At 42.2% G+C, this 16,935-nt stretch overlaps 1 protein-coding gene across 3 annotated transcripts in view; it reads left to right on the top strand.

Annotated features, from left to right (window-relative positions):
* nin (ninein (GSK3B interacting protein)) overlaps window positions 1-16,935 on the top strand; it is a 190,257-nt gene that overhangs the window by 158,619 nt on the left and 14,703 nt on the right. For 2 of the 3 annotated variants that reach the window (XR_015757905.1, XM_087989847.1), the window contains exons 18-25: window positions 754-879; window positions 4,394-4,463; window positions 6,490-6,696; window positions 11,006-11,119; window positions 11,256-11,369; window positions 13,261-13,407; window positions 14,145-14,324; window positions 15,422-15,562. Coding sequence is in view for 2 of the 3 variants with exons in the window: in XM_087989847.1 (XP_087845973.1) it covers window positions 754-879; window positions 4,394-4,463; window positions 6,490-6,696; window positions 11,006-11,119; window positions 11,256-11,369; window positions 13,261-13,407; window positions 14,145-14,324; window positions 15,422-15,562 (1,099 nt within the window). In the remaining variant the exon portion in view is untranslated. The remainder of the gene's footprint in view (window positions 1-753; window positions 880-4,393; window positions 4,464-6,489; window positions 6,697-11,005; window positions 11,120-11,255; window positions 11,370-13,260; window positions 13,408-14,144; window positions 14,325-15,421; window positions 15,563-16,935) is intronic. The other variant, XM_087989848.1, reaches the window with a different exon arrangement.

Raw genomic sequence — 16,935 nt, 5'->3', positions numbered from 1 at the left:
GACATGGTGGGCCAAAGGGCCTGTTCCCTGTGCCGTACTGTTACATGTTTTATGTAGTTCCACTGCGCTTTCCTTTTCCCTAGCCTTTTCTCCCCCTTTTTTAAAGTATATTTCAAATAATCTTTTGTAAATTATGATTGAATGTACTTCCTTTGAAGTAGCACATTTCAGATATGAAAAGCTTGCTATGTAAATAACTTTCTCCTTAACTCCTCTCTGGAACTTTTGTTAATCATCTTTATGATGTGCCCTCAAGTTGCCAACCCTCCTGTCAGTGGAAATGTTTCTCCTTTTCTGATCTATAAAAATTCTTCATAATTTCAAGTACCCCTTTTAAATAGAGTCATAGAGTTAAACAGCATGGAAAATGGACCCTTCAATCCAACTCGTCCGCACCAACTAGACATCCCACTCTGACCTAGTCCCATTTAGCTCATGCCTTAGTTTTTTCTGTTCCAAGGATGACAACCCCAGCTTCATTGCCTCCCGACAAAACTGAAATTTATTATTCCAGGTATCAGTCCAGCAAATCACCCTGTGCCCTTTCCAAAGCATTGATACCCAATTCATGGCAACTATTTTAGGAAGGGTATAAAACTCCAGCTAAAGTTGAATTTACAAACATTGAGCATAAACATCCTTTTTTTTTTCAGTTCCTGTCTGTTTCTTTCAGCCTGTGTTTCCTTTCTTTCTTTTCCTACCTTGACAAAATTAAACTCAAAAGTATTTCAGCTTTTACTCTTTATTCTGCAGTGGTGAATCTGAAGAACCCACTGATGCAAATGACATCTTAAAAGATCAAAAGGCCACGTTGAGGGAGAAAGAAGGGGTTTATCATGAGAAAATCATAGAATTGAATGAAGCACGACAGGAATTAAAGTAAGTTACTGTAAAGTCTAGTAGAGGTCCCCAAATATCTAACTTAGTTAAAATCATGGCCACAAAATTCAATATGTTCAATGATTTTTTAAAAAATCTTTCATTGGATGTGGACATGGTTGGCAAAGCCAACATTTGTTGCCCATTACTATTGCCCTTGAATTAAGTGGCTTACCAAGCCTTTCAGAGGGCAGTTAAGAGTCAAGCATATCGATACAGGTCAAAAGTTACATAAAGGCCAGACCAGATAAAGATAAAGATGGGAGATTTCCTTCTCTAAAGAACATTAGTGAACCAGATGGGTTTCCAATGATATTCAATAATAATTTCATGACTGAAACCAAAAAATGCTGGAAATCAGTCAGGTAACATCCATTGAGAGGGAGCAAGCTTACATTTCAATCTAGGAGAAAGTGAGGACTGTAGATGCTGGAGACCAGAGTTGAAAAATGTGGTGCTGGAAAAACACAGCAGACCAGGCAGCATCCGAGGAGCAGGAGAATCGGGCATAAGCCCTTCTTCAGGAATGAGGCTGGTGTGCCAAGCGGGCTGAGATAAAAGGTAGGAAGAAGGGAATTTGGGGGAGGGGCGCTGGGAATACGATAGATGGAAGGAGATGAGGGTGAGGGTGATAGGCCAGAGAGGGGGTGGGGGGGGGCAGAGAGGTCGGGAAGAAGATTGCAGGTCAAGGGGGTGGTGCTGAATCCGGGAATTGGGACTGAGATAAGGTGGGGGGAGGGGAAATGAGGAAGCTGGAGAAATCTACATTCATCCCGTGTGGTTGGAGGATTCCTAGGCGGAAGATGAGGCGCTCTTCCTCCAGGCGTCATGTGGTCAGGGTCTGGCGATGGAGGAGGCCAAGGACCTGCATGTCCTTGGCGGAGTGGGAGATGGAGTTAAAGTGTTCAGCCACAGGGCGGTTGGGTTGGTTGTTGTCGGTGTCCCAGAGGTGTTCCCTGAAATGTTCCGCAAGTAGGCAGCCTGTCTCCCCAATGTAGACCACATCGGGTGCAGCAGATACAGTAAATGGTGTGTGTGGAGGTGCAGGTGAATTTGCGACGGACATGGAAGGATCCATTGGGGACTTGGAGGGAGGTGAGGGGGGAGGTGTGGGCTCAAGTTTTGCACTTCTTGCGGTTGCAGGGGAAGGTGCCGGGAGTGGAGGTTGGGTTGGTGGGGGGGTATGGACCTGACGAGGGAGTCACGGAGGGAGTCGTCTCTCCGGAACGATGATAGGGGTAGGGAGGGAAATATATCCCAGGTGGTAGGGTCTGTGTGGAGGTGGCGGAAATGACGGAGGATGATACGATGTATCCGGAGGTTGGTGGGGTGGAAGGTGAGGACCAGTGGGGTTCTGTCTTGGTGACGATTCGTGGGGCAGGGTTCAAGGGCGGAGGAGCAGGAAGTGGAGGAGATGCGGTGAAGAGCATCGTCGAACCTCCAACCACACGGGATGAATGTAGATTTCTCCAGCTCCTTCATTTCCCCTCCCCCCACCTTATCTCAGTCCCAACCCCCGGATTCAGCACCGCCCTCTTGACCTGCAATCTTCTTCCCGACCTCTCCACCCCCACCCCCTCTCCGGCTTATCACCCTCACCCTCACCCTCACCTCCTTCCACCTATCGTATTCCCAGCGCCCCTCCCCCAAATTCCATCCCCGCTACCTTTTATCTCAGCCTGCTTGGCACACCAGCCTCATTCCTGAAGAAGGACTTATGCCTGAAACATTGATTCTCCTGCTCCTCGGATGCTGCCTGGCCTGCTGTGTTTTTCCAGCACCACATTTTTCAACTACATTTCAATCTAGATGACTCTTCATCAGAGCTGATGTGAAGTGGATGATCCACCATTTTATGCAATAGCGGGAGAGGGAAGATGAAGTGAGGGGGAGAAAGGATGTCAGATTAAGTAATTGGAATGTGAGAATGACAGTATGACGGTGTGTCAACTGCCAGATTGGAAAGAACAGTCCCATTTGGAGTGGGAAGAGGGGAGAGAAGATGGAGAATTAGTAACAAGTAAAGCTAAAAAGAATGGGAGGAATTGGGAGTGGGTTCACAATCTAAGGTGTTGAACTCAATATTGAGCCCAGAAGGCTGTAAAGTGCCTCGTCTGAAGACTCCTCCAGTTTGCACTGTGATTTGCTGGAACGTTGCAGCATGGTCACCATTACAGGCAGTAACATTCAGTTCCAGAATGGTCATTTGAATTTAAATGCTTCAACTATTAAGGTTGTCGTTTTTAGTGCCATTAGAATAATTTAAAAAGGTAATTTATTAATTAGCATTTATTTGACTGTTTTAGAACATTTTAAAATTTTGATTTGCAGTTTTTACTTGTTGCGTTTTCTTGCTCATACAAACATACAATATATGTATAAAACTTCTCCTTAATTATTGCTGTATAGATGGACACAGCCTAAGAAGTAGCAACAACATGTCGAAATAAACTATGACATTACACTTGGTTTTGTACCTAATGGTGGCAGTAGAGGGGTGTTATGAAAGTGTTATGATTGACCAGGACATCCTGCTTTAAGAAAGGAAAAACTACATCTTCATGAATGACACAGAATTCACTTGTAGCTTCAGGCCAGTGATGGACAACTCATTCACATGAAATCTCAGCCATGGCTTCCATTTTAATGGATAACCCCAGCAGTGGATTTTAAAGACATTGCTGCAGTCTCAGAGTTGATTCTCAGTGATCCCACCCAAAATAATGGTTTCCCAATTTTCTGCTTCTTCCTGGGACTAGAGTGAGTACATTGCCAGTAGGCCTAAGGAAGCGATATTAAAGACTTTGAAGTCACCCAGTCAAGGAAGGAGTCTTGCAGCAGTCTCCTCTTGTTTCAGTTCAAGTTTAATACAACCTGCTGAAAGCCTTCATTGGAGGCCATCCTCAGGGTTGCTGAAGCACTTTGGGGGATTGCCCTCTTCATACAGAAATGTATTGTAAATAACCTCCCATGGAAGTGCATTCTGGTTGTGAAAATTTGTGGCATCAAGCAGAAGTCCTACCCCATTGCAACACCATTCTGAACCTCAGCCATGCTGTCTTGAATTAAATGTAAACTACATCAACAAGATAGCACGATGCACAGACATTGTACCAGGACATGATGTCAGCAAACACAACTTGGTCAATCATGCAAGGTCCTCCTCACTAACAACTGGCATGGGATCCCAACATGGGAAAACTGTGCTAAGGTTAGTCAAATAACAATCTGATGTAGTCACATTCACAAAATCGTGATTAAGCCCTTGTACATATCCACTGGTTTTGTCATGTTCATCGTCAAACTATGTCAAGCAGCATTATTATTCAACATTTTTTATTGAAACTATAGCTAGGGTTTTAAACATATAGCACAAATAGAAAATCAATGTATAAAATTGCAGACTTTGTTGGTAATATGATAAGAGTATTCTACTCTATCTATCTTCTGTTTGTCAGGTGAGTTAGTGAGGCTAAGGTTTAAGGTACAATATTAAAAGGCTGAATCTTTACAGGCAACAAGTGGAGATTTTGCAGGATGACAAAATAACTGCTCAGAGAATTATAGAACTTCTAAACAACCAGGCAAGTTATTATACCTTTCAAATATTTTATTTTAATTACCCATTAATTGTTTAGTATTAAATGCATAAGTTGAGATGTTTCAGTAGCCATGGAACACTGCTTTGGAAATTAGTTTGCAAATGACCAGTTTGCACCACATGTGTTTCACTTCAGGTAGAATCTTGTGATGGGGTCTCAGGTTCATATCTTTCAAAAAGAAAGATATGCCCAGTAATACATTCAAATCAGCAGTTGGGAGGCCGTTCTATGGGAATGGAAAGAGTGCAAACAAAGACTTTCCAGCCAGTCAACAGCCAACAGTTCTTTTGAACAACAGCACCACTTTGGAGGCAGTTACTGCTGCTGGAACAACATCCATTGAGTTAGGGTTAATAATCATAGACTGAGGCTGTAGAGGAGTCGACAGTAAGAGTAACAGCTGGCTCTTAGTGGACCCAAAACCCCCATTCCTCAATTCCTGATTGCAGGCCCTCTTACAGGCATTATGTGCCTCTAAACAAAGGATTCTCACTTGGAGTCATCAAACAATACATATCAGGGTTTTCTTTATTTGTATGCTGCATAGCGTACTCCCAGCAAGCTGCTACAATATACCAACAGTGGCAGATTGAGGCTGTTTAAGAGGCCATTGATCTGACCCTTTAGGGCCTTAAATAGAAGGGAGGGCAGAAGTTACTATCCATGGATTTTTTTCACCACAGATCTTAATTGGTCTGGAGACAGGAAGGCAATGGGGTTCCCCCCCCCAACCCCGGTCAGTCTTTCACCTGACAAAGTTCCCACCATCATAACCAACAAACCTCCTTCACAGAAGAGCATAAGTTTTTGCCAACTGTTATTATCACGGATTCAGTTGTCTAACTATTAAGGGAATGCTGGAGATCTGAGAAAAATGTTGTATTATGTTTTTGTATGCTCAAAAAGAGCATTCCCACTTCTCCTGAGCCTGGAATATTAAAATTGAAAATGTCCGGTTTAAGTTTGACTGCTACACAGTGAAACCTCCAGTGGATCACCCCCCCCCCCCCCTCCCTCTCCTCGATCTGTTACCACCATTTCAAAAAAACACCTCATCCCCACTAATTCACCTGCCACTGAAATAGTGTAGAAGTTGGACAATATCCCAGCTTTCCTGACCAGACAGCTACAGTCTGGCGACCAGGATGGATATAATGGCTTGGGGGTGGGTGCTGCACACATTCAATAGACTGACACCAGGACTAAAGCTGTTGAATTACGAGGTCAAACTGCAAAGACCAGGATTCTGTTCCCTTGAGTCTATAAGATTAAAGGCTTTTTATTTCTGTGTTCTGCAGTCTTTGTCACTCTTTGTAAGTTGTTTCAAATAACTTTGCAACCAGAAAGCTGGGATAAATCATAATGGTTTGCCATATTTCCACTAAAGAAAGAACAAATTTGCATTTATATCATGCCCTGCAGAGGTTCAGTGCCTCTGAAAGCACTTAAAAGTCAGTGAAGCCCTTTTGAAACATGTCATTTTTATGTTGTAAGAGAGCTTAGGCAAGGACAAATTTCTCACTACTTTAATGTATTTTAATAAACATTCAGGCATTTTGATGGTTGTGAAGTAATCAGCTGATACAGATTTTATTTGAAAAGACACCCTGCAGCCAAGAGAGAAAATAAATCAGCATCAATGTGTTTATACATAATATGCTAACACTGAACTAGCAAGGAAATATAGTCCACAATGTTCATAATCGTCAAATTAAATTCAATGTGTAAGAAGACATTAATCTATTGTTCTGTTGTCACTGAGTTTACTCTGAAGATAATGACACTCCATTTCAGGACCATATGTTGGTAATTTGTTGGTAATTATAAATAATTAATTATTAATGTTTATTAATTATAAATAATTCTAATTCCAAATGATTAAAGCACTGTGCAACAGGAACAATTGCAGTTTCCTTTATCTGAGACATGTGTAAGTAGTAATAATTTGAAGAAATGATGGTTCCTGCAACTCTGAAAATCCTTTTGTTCCAATGGTGCCATAAAACAGATGGCAGAGCTGAGAGCCCAGAACAAAAAGCTAGATGCAGAGAATGAAGATCTTTGCCACAAAAACTCAAAGAACCAAGCTGATGTACTGGAATTGAAGCAGCGGTTGGCTGAACTAATTCGCCAGAAGGAGAAAAGGGCTGGGAACCTAGAGAAAGAACGTGAACAAGAAAAGATGCACATAATGCAAGAAATTGAAAATGGCCATGTAAGATTAAATTCTTCATTGTTAACTTTAATCTTCTATTTCTTATGATCATTAAAATGTTTCCATTTCATTGAACAATGTGAAATTCAGCAGAGAACTAGTGCCTTTAGTGGATCACCTCATTCCCCATTCAGAAATATCTACACAATATTCTCTGCCTATTTTCATTGTGGCACGTTGAGGGTGCAGGCTGGTGTGAAACAGAATACCCTACTCTGCTTCCTGACCTGGCCAATTCAATTGCAGGGAATGAATTTTAAGGATTCATGGTTCATGGGTTCTCACAATTGTGAACCATATTCTTGATGAGGGAACCTTTTGAAAAGTAATTTCTAAATGTCTTATCCATGCAAACCCACTCACCACCACCACCACCCCTGGCTCCTTATACTCTCCATGTCGACCGATATGCATCTATTCACCTTAATGGCCCTTCACATCCTTCTTGCCAATTATGGCCCTCCAACCTAACTCGACACAAACACCTCACTCCATGTTTAGAACTGATGATGCCCAATTCCACTTATTTCAGGTTGATTAAATTAGTGAAATCTCCTATCTGAGTGAGAAAGTTGTGGGCTCACGTCTGACTAAAAATGGAGGCACTTAAGTCTAAATATTTCAGTGTAACATTGAATAATCATCTTTTGGATGAAATGTTAAAACAAGACTCTGTCAGCTCCCTCAGTTGGACATAAAGCTTCCTATGATACTGTACTAAAGAACAAAGGAATTGTTCAAGGTGTTCTGGCCAATTTGTATGTCTCAATCAGTGACACAGAAAAGTCTAGTCATCACATTGATGTCTGTGAGAGCTTGCTCTATACAAATTTGTTGCTGCATTTCTTACATACAATAGTAATTTTTGTCTTATTCACTCATGGGATGTGGGCGTCGCTGACTAGCCAGTATTTATTGACCGTTCCTAGTTGAGAAGGTGGAGAATTGTTTAGTTGTTCCTCACCATTCACAACTGGATGTGGCATGACTGCACATCTTAGATCTGATCCATTGGTTTTGGGATTGCTTAGCTCTGTCTATCACTTGCTACTTATGATGTTTGGCATGTAAGTAGTCCAGTTTGGTAGCTTCAGCAGGTTCACATCTCATTTTTAGGCATTCTCCTGGCATCCCCTCCTGCACTCTCCATTGAATCAGGATTGATTACTTGGCATCACTTGATGGTATTGGTTGAGTGGGGATAAGCCAGGCCATGGGGCTGCAAATTCTGCTGGAGTATGATTCTGGCCCTGTGGATGGCCTATATTGCATCATGGATGCCTAGTCGTGAGTTGTTAGATCTGTCCAAAGTCTGTCTCATTTAGTCACACAACATGATGGAATGATTCGGAGATGCCGGTATTGGACTGGGGTGTACAAAGTTAAAAATCACACAACACCAGGTTATAGTCCAACAGGTTTAATTGGAAGCACACTAGCTTTCGGAGCGACGCTCCTTCATCAGGTGATTGTCCTGATGAAGGAGCGTCGCTCCGAAAGCTAGTGTGCTTCCAATTAAACCTGTTGGACTGTAACCTGGTGTTGTGTGATTTTTAACATGATGGAAATGATTCTCAGTGTGAAGGTGGAACTTCATCTCTACAAGGACTGTGTGCTGGTTACTCTTACAGATACCATCATGGACAGATGCATCTGCAGCTGGCAGATTGGTAAGGATTTGGTCAAGTATGTTTTCCTCTCTTGTTGGTTCCCTCACCAACTTTTGCAGACCCAGTATCACAGCTATGTCCTTTAGGACCCAACCATCTCAATCACTAATACTACTGTCAAGTTGCTCTTGGTGGTGGACATTGAAATCCCCCACCTAGAGTACATTTTGTTCCTTTTCCATCCTCCAGGTGTTGTTCAACATTGAGAGGAGACTGATTCATCAGCTGAGGAAGCATGGTATGTGATCATCAACAGGAGATGTCCTTCCCCATATTTAACCTGAAACCATGAGACATCATGGGATCCAGAATCAATGTTGAGGACTCCCAGGGCAATTCCCCTCTAATTGTATACCACTGTGCCACCACCTCTACTGGGTCTGTCCTGCCAGTGGGATAGGACATATCAGGGAAGATGATGCAAGTGGTGAGCAGGGACCCGGTCTTGGGCAGTTCTCCATGTGCCAGCAGCTTGGGGCATTTTCTCTGCCAGCTGAAAAGCTGCAATGTGATGACCTCACCAGATTGTGCTCCCACACTTTCCAACCGTGACATTCCCAGTGAGATGACTACATTTGAACAGTTGGTTGGTGCAGAAGGCAGCCTTGCCAATGCTTCCTCTGCAGCCTCAGCATGCTTGTCCTCGGAGGCCAAGGAGGAGGGTCAGGGGGTGCTGGGCATTTCACTGCAGTAATGGTGAAGATGCTGGTGGTAGCTGTAAGACAAGAGGAGAGAAAACATTGTGGCCAGTGGTTATAAGTAGTTTGCCATAAATGACACCGACAGCAAGGTTGTGAGAGTTGCAGAGGAATGAGTAGTAGTACTTACTTGTTGGCGGGACATGGATGGTTTTTGCATCCCCTCAGGACTACTTCCAGTCTTCTCCTGCAATGGCCAGGATTTGAAGTGCGGAGCCTATTGTCCAGCGCCCCTCAGCCTGTCCTGGTCTGGTACTGCCCCTGTTAATGAATGTCTTCTCCTTGAATGAGAGGTGGGGAGTCATTGGGAGTGGTGAAAATGGCTGGCACAGCTATTAATGCTGCTGTAGGGAGTGAGGTGTCCCAAATTAGTAGGCAGCACAAAGGCCATGCAAGGTTAGTGCTGTGGTAGCCAGGGTAGGGGATATTGTTGAGTGTGAGTGCAGGGAAGATGTTGTAGGCATCAGTGAAAGTGGTCGAGAGAGATCCTTGGTGGAAGGTTGGTGCAGTTGCTGAGAGAGTGAGTGTGAGATAGTAGAGGGAACAATGTGACACTTGACCTGGTGGAGCAGAAAGAAATTGACTTTCTTGTAGCACTGCAGGCTGTTCCTCTGGATCACGGAGCTAGCGCTGACCTGGGTAGCAACCTCGGACCAGGCTGCCAAGGTCTGGTGGTGCAACCTCCTCTGTAAATCCATTGGGATAGGACTCACGTTTGCACCACTTCCTTGACCATATAGTCGTAGAGCAAAAGTGAGGACTGCAGATGCTGGAGATTGGAGTCAAGATTAGAGTGGTGCTGGAAAAGCACAGCAGGTCAGGTAGTGTCCAAGAAGTAGGAAAATCAACGTTTTGGGCAACTCCTGCCCGAAATGTCGATTTTCCTGCTCCTCAGATGCTATCTCACCTGCTGTGCTTTTCCAGCACCACTCTAATCTTGACATAGAGTCATAGAGGCCTATAGCACAGAAAAAGATCCTTCAGCCCATTGCATCCACACCAGTCAAAAGCAACCACTTAACTAAACTAATCCCATTTTCCAGCACTTGTCCATAGTCTTGTATGCTTTGGCATTGCAATACATCTTAAATATTGTGAGGTTTCTACTTTCACCACTCTTACAGACACTCTCACAGGACCCTCCAGGTCCAAGAATCACAGTGCCATCTTCTTCTTAGACAGCTTTAAAAAATGTCCTTGACAGAGTTGGCCAAGTCCAGTATGCCAGTGCTTCTCTGGGTGCCGAGCTGCCTTTTAAATATGGTGCAAATGTCATGGATGCTTGTCTTTTGATGAGTATCCAGAAAGAAGCAAATTGTTCTGTGAATAGCACGTCGTACTATCAGGCTAGGATAGACTTGAGGGAGACCATAGGGCAGAGTAGGTTGGGTCAGAGACAGCAAGAAATCTTACTGATCCTCACAGCAGAAACCTCTCCAATAAAAATTTGATGCACTTAGCGAAAAAAAATGTTATTTTAATTTATTCATGGACTGTGGGTATGACTAACATTTATTACCATCACCAAGTGGCATGATGACTTGCTAAGCCATTCAAAAAGGCAGTTAAGAGCCAATTACATGATTGTATGTCAGTAGTTACCTGTTAGCCAGATCAAATACGGATAGCAGATCTCTTTCCCTCAAGGGCATGAGTATACCAGTTGGGTTTTTGCAACAATCCAGTCATTGTTAAGTCATATTTAATAATAATAGTCTTTTTTATTCCAAATTCCAAATTGGATTTCACTTCCCCAAATACTGTAACATAATTAGAAATCATGTCTTTATGTTATTAGTCGAATAACATAACAATGATGCTACATATGGTACATATTCAAAAGTCTTTCATGCAAGTGTAATGAAAGTGATGAATAGATTTGCATTTTGGAATGGATCCACTTTTGTTGAAAAAGTCCATATACATTTCTCACATTTTCAGTTGTCCAGATACAACAAATTGGAGGATGAAGTCACTGCTCTAAAGCGCATAAATGAAAACTTGACAAGGGAGAAAGAAGCATTGAATGATGAAGTGAACCGGTGCGTTGGCAAGGTATGAAACATTAATGTGGACTGTTCCAATTAGATTCAGAGCACTGGTTAGTGGCTGCTTACTGTCTTTCAACTCCTTAGGAATGATTGTTTTACAATGTATTTGTAACTATATATCTGTAAATGCTTGCATTCAGATTACCAAAATGAATATCATGGAAATGCAGGCAGAACATTTGAGACAAGAATGGCAGACATCACTGCAAGAGGTCCAAAAGTTATCAAGTCAGCTGATGACATCACAAGAAAAGGTACTGTATGAAAGAAAAGGAAATACAAAGAAAATGCTATTTTTTCTGTTTGTGGATGTGGAGGCCCTGGCTTGACCAGCGTTTATTGTCACTGCTAATTGCCTAGAAGGTAGTGAGGAGTCAGCTACAATACTGTGGGTCTGGAGTCACACACAGAGCAGAGAAGGCAAAGGCGGCACATTTTCTTCCCTAAATGACATTAGTGAATCAGATGGGTTTTTACCGCAATCAACAATGGATATATGGTTGTGATTTTAATTCCAGTTTTATTCATAATGAGCCATCTCTTCAAATACTTAATTTGCATTTGGTCCAGAACCAAAAGAATAGGCAGGACTTGTTTTTCAGGTATCTTTCTGTGCTGTAGAGTCAGCTATTACATTTTTAAAAATTAATTCATGGTGTACAGGCATCACTGGCAAGACAAGCATTTATTAACAATCCCTAATTGCCCTTGAGAAGTTGGCAGTGGCCTCCTTACTATAGTCCATGTTGTAAAGGTATATCTGTAGTAATGCTTCATCTAACCTCTCTCTGCCGTGTATGATTCGTTTGTTACGCTGCATGACCTCTTTAATATTATTGTGCATGTGTGCATCCTAAGGGTTGTGCCCGTCCCGTCCCATGCATAGTACATTTTGGCTGCATAATTTAGAGGGTTCATTCTCCCACAGTTCTGCTATGTAGCCAGCTCCAGGATTTTGACTCAGTAACAGTGAAGTCAAGATGGTGTGTGACTTGGAGAGGAAATTTACAGGAATTGGTGTTCCCATGCACTTGCTGCATTTGTTCTTCTAGTAGAAGTCAAGAATTTGGAAGATGCTAACAAAGAAGCATTGGCAGGTTGCAGCAGTACATCTTGTATGTGATACATACTACAGTACTGGGCGCCAGTGGTGGAGAGAATTAATGTTTAAGTTGGTGGTTTGGATACCAATCATGCCTGCTATTTTGTGCAAGATTGTATTGGGTTTCTTCAGTATACTTGCCATTTGTTTACGTGGTTATGATTCCATTATACTTCTGACTTGAAGCTCGTGGAAAGGCTTTGTACTATCAGGTTAGTCACAGAATGTGTAGCCTCTGAACTGCTCTTACAGCCACTGTATTTTTATGGCAGGCGCAGTTAGGTTTATAGTGAACAGAGATCTGCCCAGGTTGTTGATAAAGTGAAATTTAATGATGACAATGCTATTAGCTGTCAAGGGAAATGGTTAGAAATCCCCATTTATGGAGATGGTCATTACCTGCCACTTGTGTGGCACAAACAAACTTGTCATTTATCAGCCCATCCACACACAGTAGGTGGGTTGACTCATCTCAATCCTCAAACCCATCAGAAAGTAAAACCGATTTGTGGATGCTGGAGATTAGAAGTTAAAACAGAAATTGCTGGAAAGGCTCAGCAGGTCTGGTAGAGTCTGTGTACAGAAATCAGAGTTAATGGTTCGGGTTCAGCCAACCTTCTTCAGAAAGTGTCTTGTCTCACTTATACCTGCCCACGGTGGAAAACGTTTGGGGTACAATTTTAAGTCAGTTTCATGACATTGTTTTCCTTATCATTTATTGAAAATGGTGCTTCAAAGAATGAAATTAGCAGTGTACTGAAAATATTAGGTGAAAACCTCAGCTTGAAAACAAATGTAACAGCAGCCACAAGAAACAGGCCTTCTATTTTTTTTTATGAAGAGCCTATTGCAGCTTATACCTATTTTTCTAATCAATCAATGCTATTACACACCTCTGGAGCAGGTGGGATTTGAACCCAGGCTTCCTGATCCAGAAGTAGGGGCACCACCACTCTCCAGGTTATAACCATATTGTGAAAGACATAATTTTTAATGGCTGAATTTAACATTTAAATGTAAACAGGGGACATTTTATATTTTAGATACAGAGTTTGGAGGAAAGCTCACAAAGTATCAACCTCCAGACAGCAAAATTGAAATCAGACTTCCGTGTAGCTCAACAGGAAAATGAAGCATTAAAGCAGGAAGTTATGTCATTGCACAAACAGCTACAGACCACCAAAGATAAGGTAAAACTCATTAACGTTGCTTGAATTCTTTCTGCCGTCAAAATTTTTAAAAGTTTAATGTATGTATAACTTTTTATGACTATACTATTTTAATTAATTCTTGGGATGTGGGGATCGCTGGCCAGGTCAGCATTTACTGTCCATTTTTAATTGCCCAAAGGACAGTTAAAAGTCAGCCACCTTGCTGTGGGACTTGAGTCATATGTAGGCCAGACAGGTAAGGTTAGCAGATTTCCTTCCTGAAAGGACATAATTCATTCTGATTTTTATAACAACCAGTGGTTCCCGTTAGAGCTCCATGTGGTTTAGTGTAAATGTGCAGTGACAGCATCAGTTATTTACTTCCACCCTCTCCAATTCTCAGTCCAAATACTGATGCTTGCTGTAATTGGGTGCATCGCAGTGCCAGCTGCTAAATGACATGCAGTTAAACGTAACTTCTTTAGCACTAAACGTACACCATAAATATCAATGGGAACATTACACCTGAGCACAATCCTCTTCCCCTGCAATGTGCACATGACAGTTCACATGAATGCATTCTCTCCCATTAACCATCCACTTTTTCCTTAAGTGAGCAGTAGATACCTGAAGTGCCTCATGCTACTAAATCATATACACTTCAGAAATTGTTGTGATATATACGAAAGTGGTAGGGGGAGGGTCCCTTTCAAAACAATCAAGAAGAAATATATTTCAGATGACTTAACTGTGTGTTTCCTTTCTGTGACTTGCAGAATCAGATGCTAGAGCTGACTTTGCACTCTGCAGATTTTCAGCATCAGCAGAAAAAGTTTTACCAGAATGACCTGGCTCGGCTGGTGGAAGAGGAACAGAAATTACTACGGCAGGAAAATGAGAGGCTGCAGAAAGAAGGACAGCAAATAAAAGGGGAGCTTCAGCAGGCCAGGGAGAAGGTAACTGAGAAAATAAACCAATGAGTATCTGAATTCTTGACTGTCGTTACAGGCCTAGATTTTCTTCAAGGAGTTTGGTCCCACCTTTGGGACCAGAAATATGTTGAGATTCCTCTCAACAGGGGAGACATTGAAGTAACAGCAAGTATGGCTAGTAATCCTAAAGTCCATGCTGATATTCTGGGGACACAAATTCAAATCCCACAAAAGTAACTAGAGCAATGAATTAAGTTAATTAATTTTTACAAAGATCTGAAATTGAAAGCCAGCCTTAGTAGTAGGATCATGAAACAATGATCAGTTTTGTAAATATCCATTCAGTTCACTAATTTTCCTAAGAGTGTCTAACATCTTTACCTGGTCAAGCCTACATGTGACTGTGGACCTAGATGAATGTAGCTCTTAAATGCTGTTAAGAAAAATTTGGGGTGAGCAACAAATGCTAACATTGGCATTGACATCCGCATTCAATGAACAATTTTTCAAAAATAACAACCTTCTGGCTTTAATAGCGATTACAAAATTCCTTTTTATTTCAGCCAAGTCTCCCATCGTGGCTTGGTGTTAATTTCATTTTTTTTTAAGTACTCCCTTCCCTATAGCTTGCCTTGGAATATTTTTGATTTTGAAGATCTGGTATATATTTGAAATACTACTGATATTTCATTTCCTAACCCAGTGGCACAGAATCCAATCTTAAGGCTCCAATAGTTGCCTGCTCAGGTTATGTTAAACGAACAAAAATTGTGAATCAAACTAATTAAGCTTAGTTATTCAGTAAAATATCTTTCTGAACTTACCCTGCAAGCTTCAGCTTAGTATCCAGTATGTATTATTAAGGATACTGTAACAGCCAGCTATTAAACAAGAATTACAAAAACCTATCCCTGATGATGCAGTCGAAAGGGCTGTGAGTCTAATGGCCTGTTTGCCACTGGAATACCTCAGCAATGCATGTTTCTAGCAATGATTTTGCGTACAATAAGGATTTCTATGTAACAGTAAATTGATTACAAGTTTGGGATTGGTGGAATTTTGCATAAGGGTAAGATTGCATGCTTCTGAATATGATTTCAAGTTAATTCTCTTTTTTGTAGATCAAACATTTGGAATCTACAATTTTGACACTCAAACAGCAAAAACACTACAGCAGGTCAGCCACGCTGAAAGCTGCTGAACAGGAGAAGCTCTGTCTCAAGAAGGAATATGATCAGATTCAGAAAGATCTCAACAGGAGGGTAAACTAAAAACATGAGAAAATCAATATCACTCTTTTCTGATTAGGTTAGAGCAGACTAGAAAAGTTTCAACCCGTACACTACCTTTTGATACAACAACATCCCACGTTACTTTAATTGGGTGCACACTGAGCAGAGATATGTGATCCAAGAAGCAAGCTTTGAAAAACTCTGGAGAGGACAATGGTGGCAAAGGATTTCAATTTGAAATGCCAATTATTGATGGGGGGAGAGAAATGAAAAGATTTGCGATAAGTGGAATGTATGCTGGGACATATTGCAAAAAGGTTTTGGAGAGGTCAGGTGGAATTTTAAGACTGTAGCAAGGCTTGCAAATTCAGTAATGCTGTGAAACTGAGATGCCTGCAAAATATATATTTACTGAAGTGCTTATTCTGTTCAATGATTCCACACCAAGCCACCTCAGAAGGTTTATCTTTGCCTCCAACTTGCACTATGTCTGAGTGTAGATCCAACTTCTGGACCTGAGACGGAGGGAGCATATTGACTGGTAAACCCTGATAGTGTTGAAGGCATTGGTGTGTACCTCTTGGAGCTTTATGTTTACAGGGCCCTGGCTTGCTGAGAGTTTCCTGCACAACACTTGCTCCCACTCCCCAGCCGGAGGTCATTGAGGCAATGGGATCACTGTCAGGGCAGGTGGATATGGAAGATACAGAATCCCTACAGTGTGGAAATAGGTCCTTCAGCCCAACAAGTCCACACTGACCCTCCGAAGAGTACCACCCACACCCATTCCCCTATCCGCTCTATATTTACCCCAGACTAATACACCTAAGCTACACATCCCTGAACACTGTGGGTAATTTAGCATGGCCAATTCACCTAACCTACACATAGAGTCATAGAGTCAGATTGTAGGAGAAAACCAGAGCACCTGGAGGAAACCCATGCAGACACGGGGAGAATGTGCAAACTCCACACAGACAGTCGCCCGAGGCAAGAATCGAACGCAGGTCCCTGGCACTGTGAGGCAACAGTGCTAACCACTGAGCCACCATGCTGCCTCTTGGATGGGTGCTGTACCTCTGGAGTGGCCTGAGATGTAGCTACAGTGGTACATGTTTAGAACGTATTTTTCCTGTGGCATCATCCTGTCGCCCTGAGATGCCTCACTGTCCTGTTACCTTACTGACAGAGCAATGGAGTGTAGGTCCACATGTATATCAAGCAGATTTTGAGCATTCTGCTGAACCTTTTCCAAGGTGGTAGCCCAGCACCCGTGTGCTGGAGTCATCACTGTAATGACAACATGGATGTTCCAGGCTACCAACAGGCTCTGGCACAGCTGCCTGGTGTTCCCTTGCCTCTCTGTCCAAGTTGAACATATATGTCAGATCAGGATACAGAGC

This window comes from Chiloscyllium plagiosum, unplaced genomic scaffold, assembly GCF_037043375.1.
Source record: "Chiloscyllium plagiosum isolate Xiang-an unplaced genomic scaffold, Cpla_swu_hap1 HiC_scaffold_8, whole genome shotgun sequence".
NCBI lineage: Eukaryota > Metazoa > Chordata > Chondrichthyes > Orectolobiformes > Hemiscylliidae > Chiloscyllium > Chiloscyllium plagiosum.
Note: the sequence above shows the minus strand (reverse complement) of the source record. Positions and strands in the feature narration are given on the sequence as shown.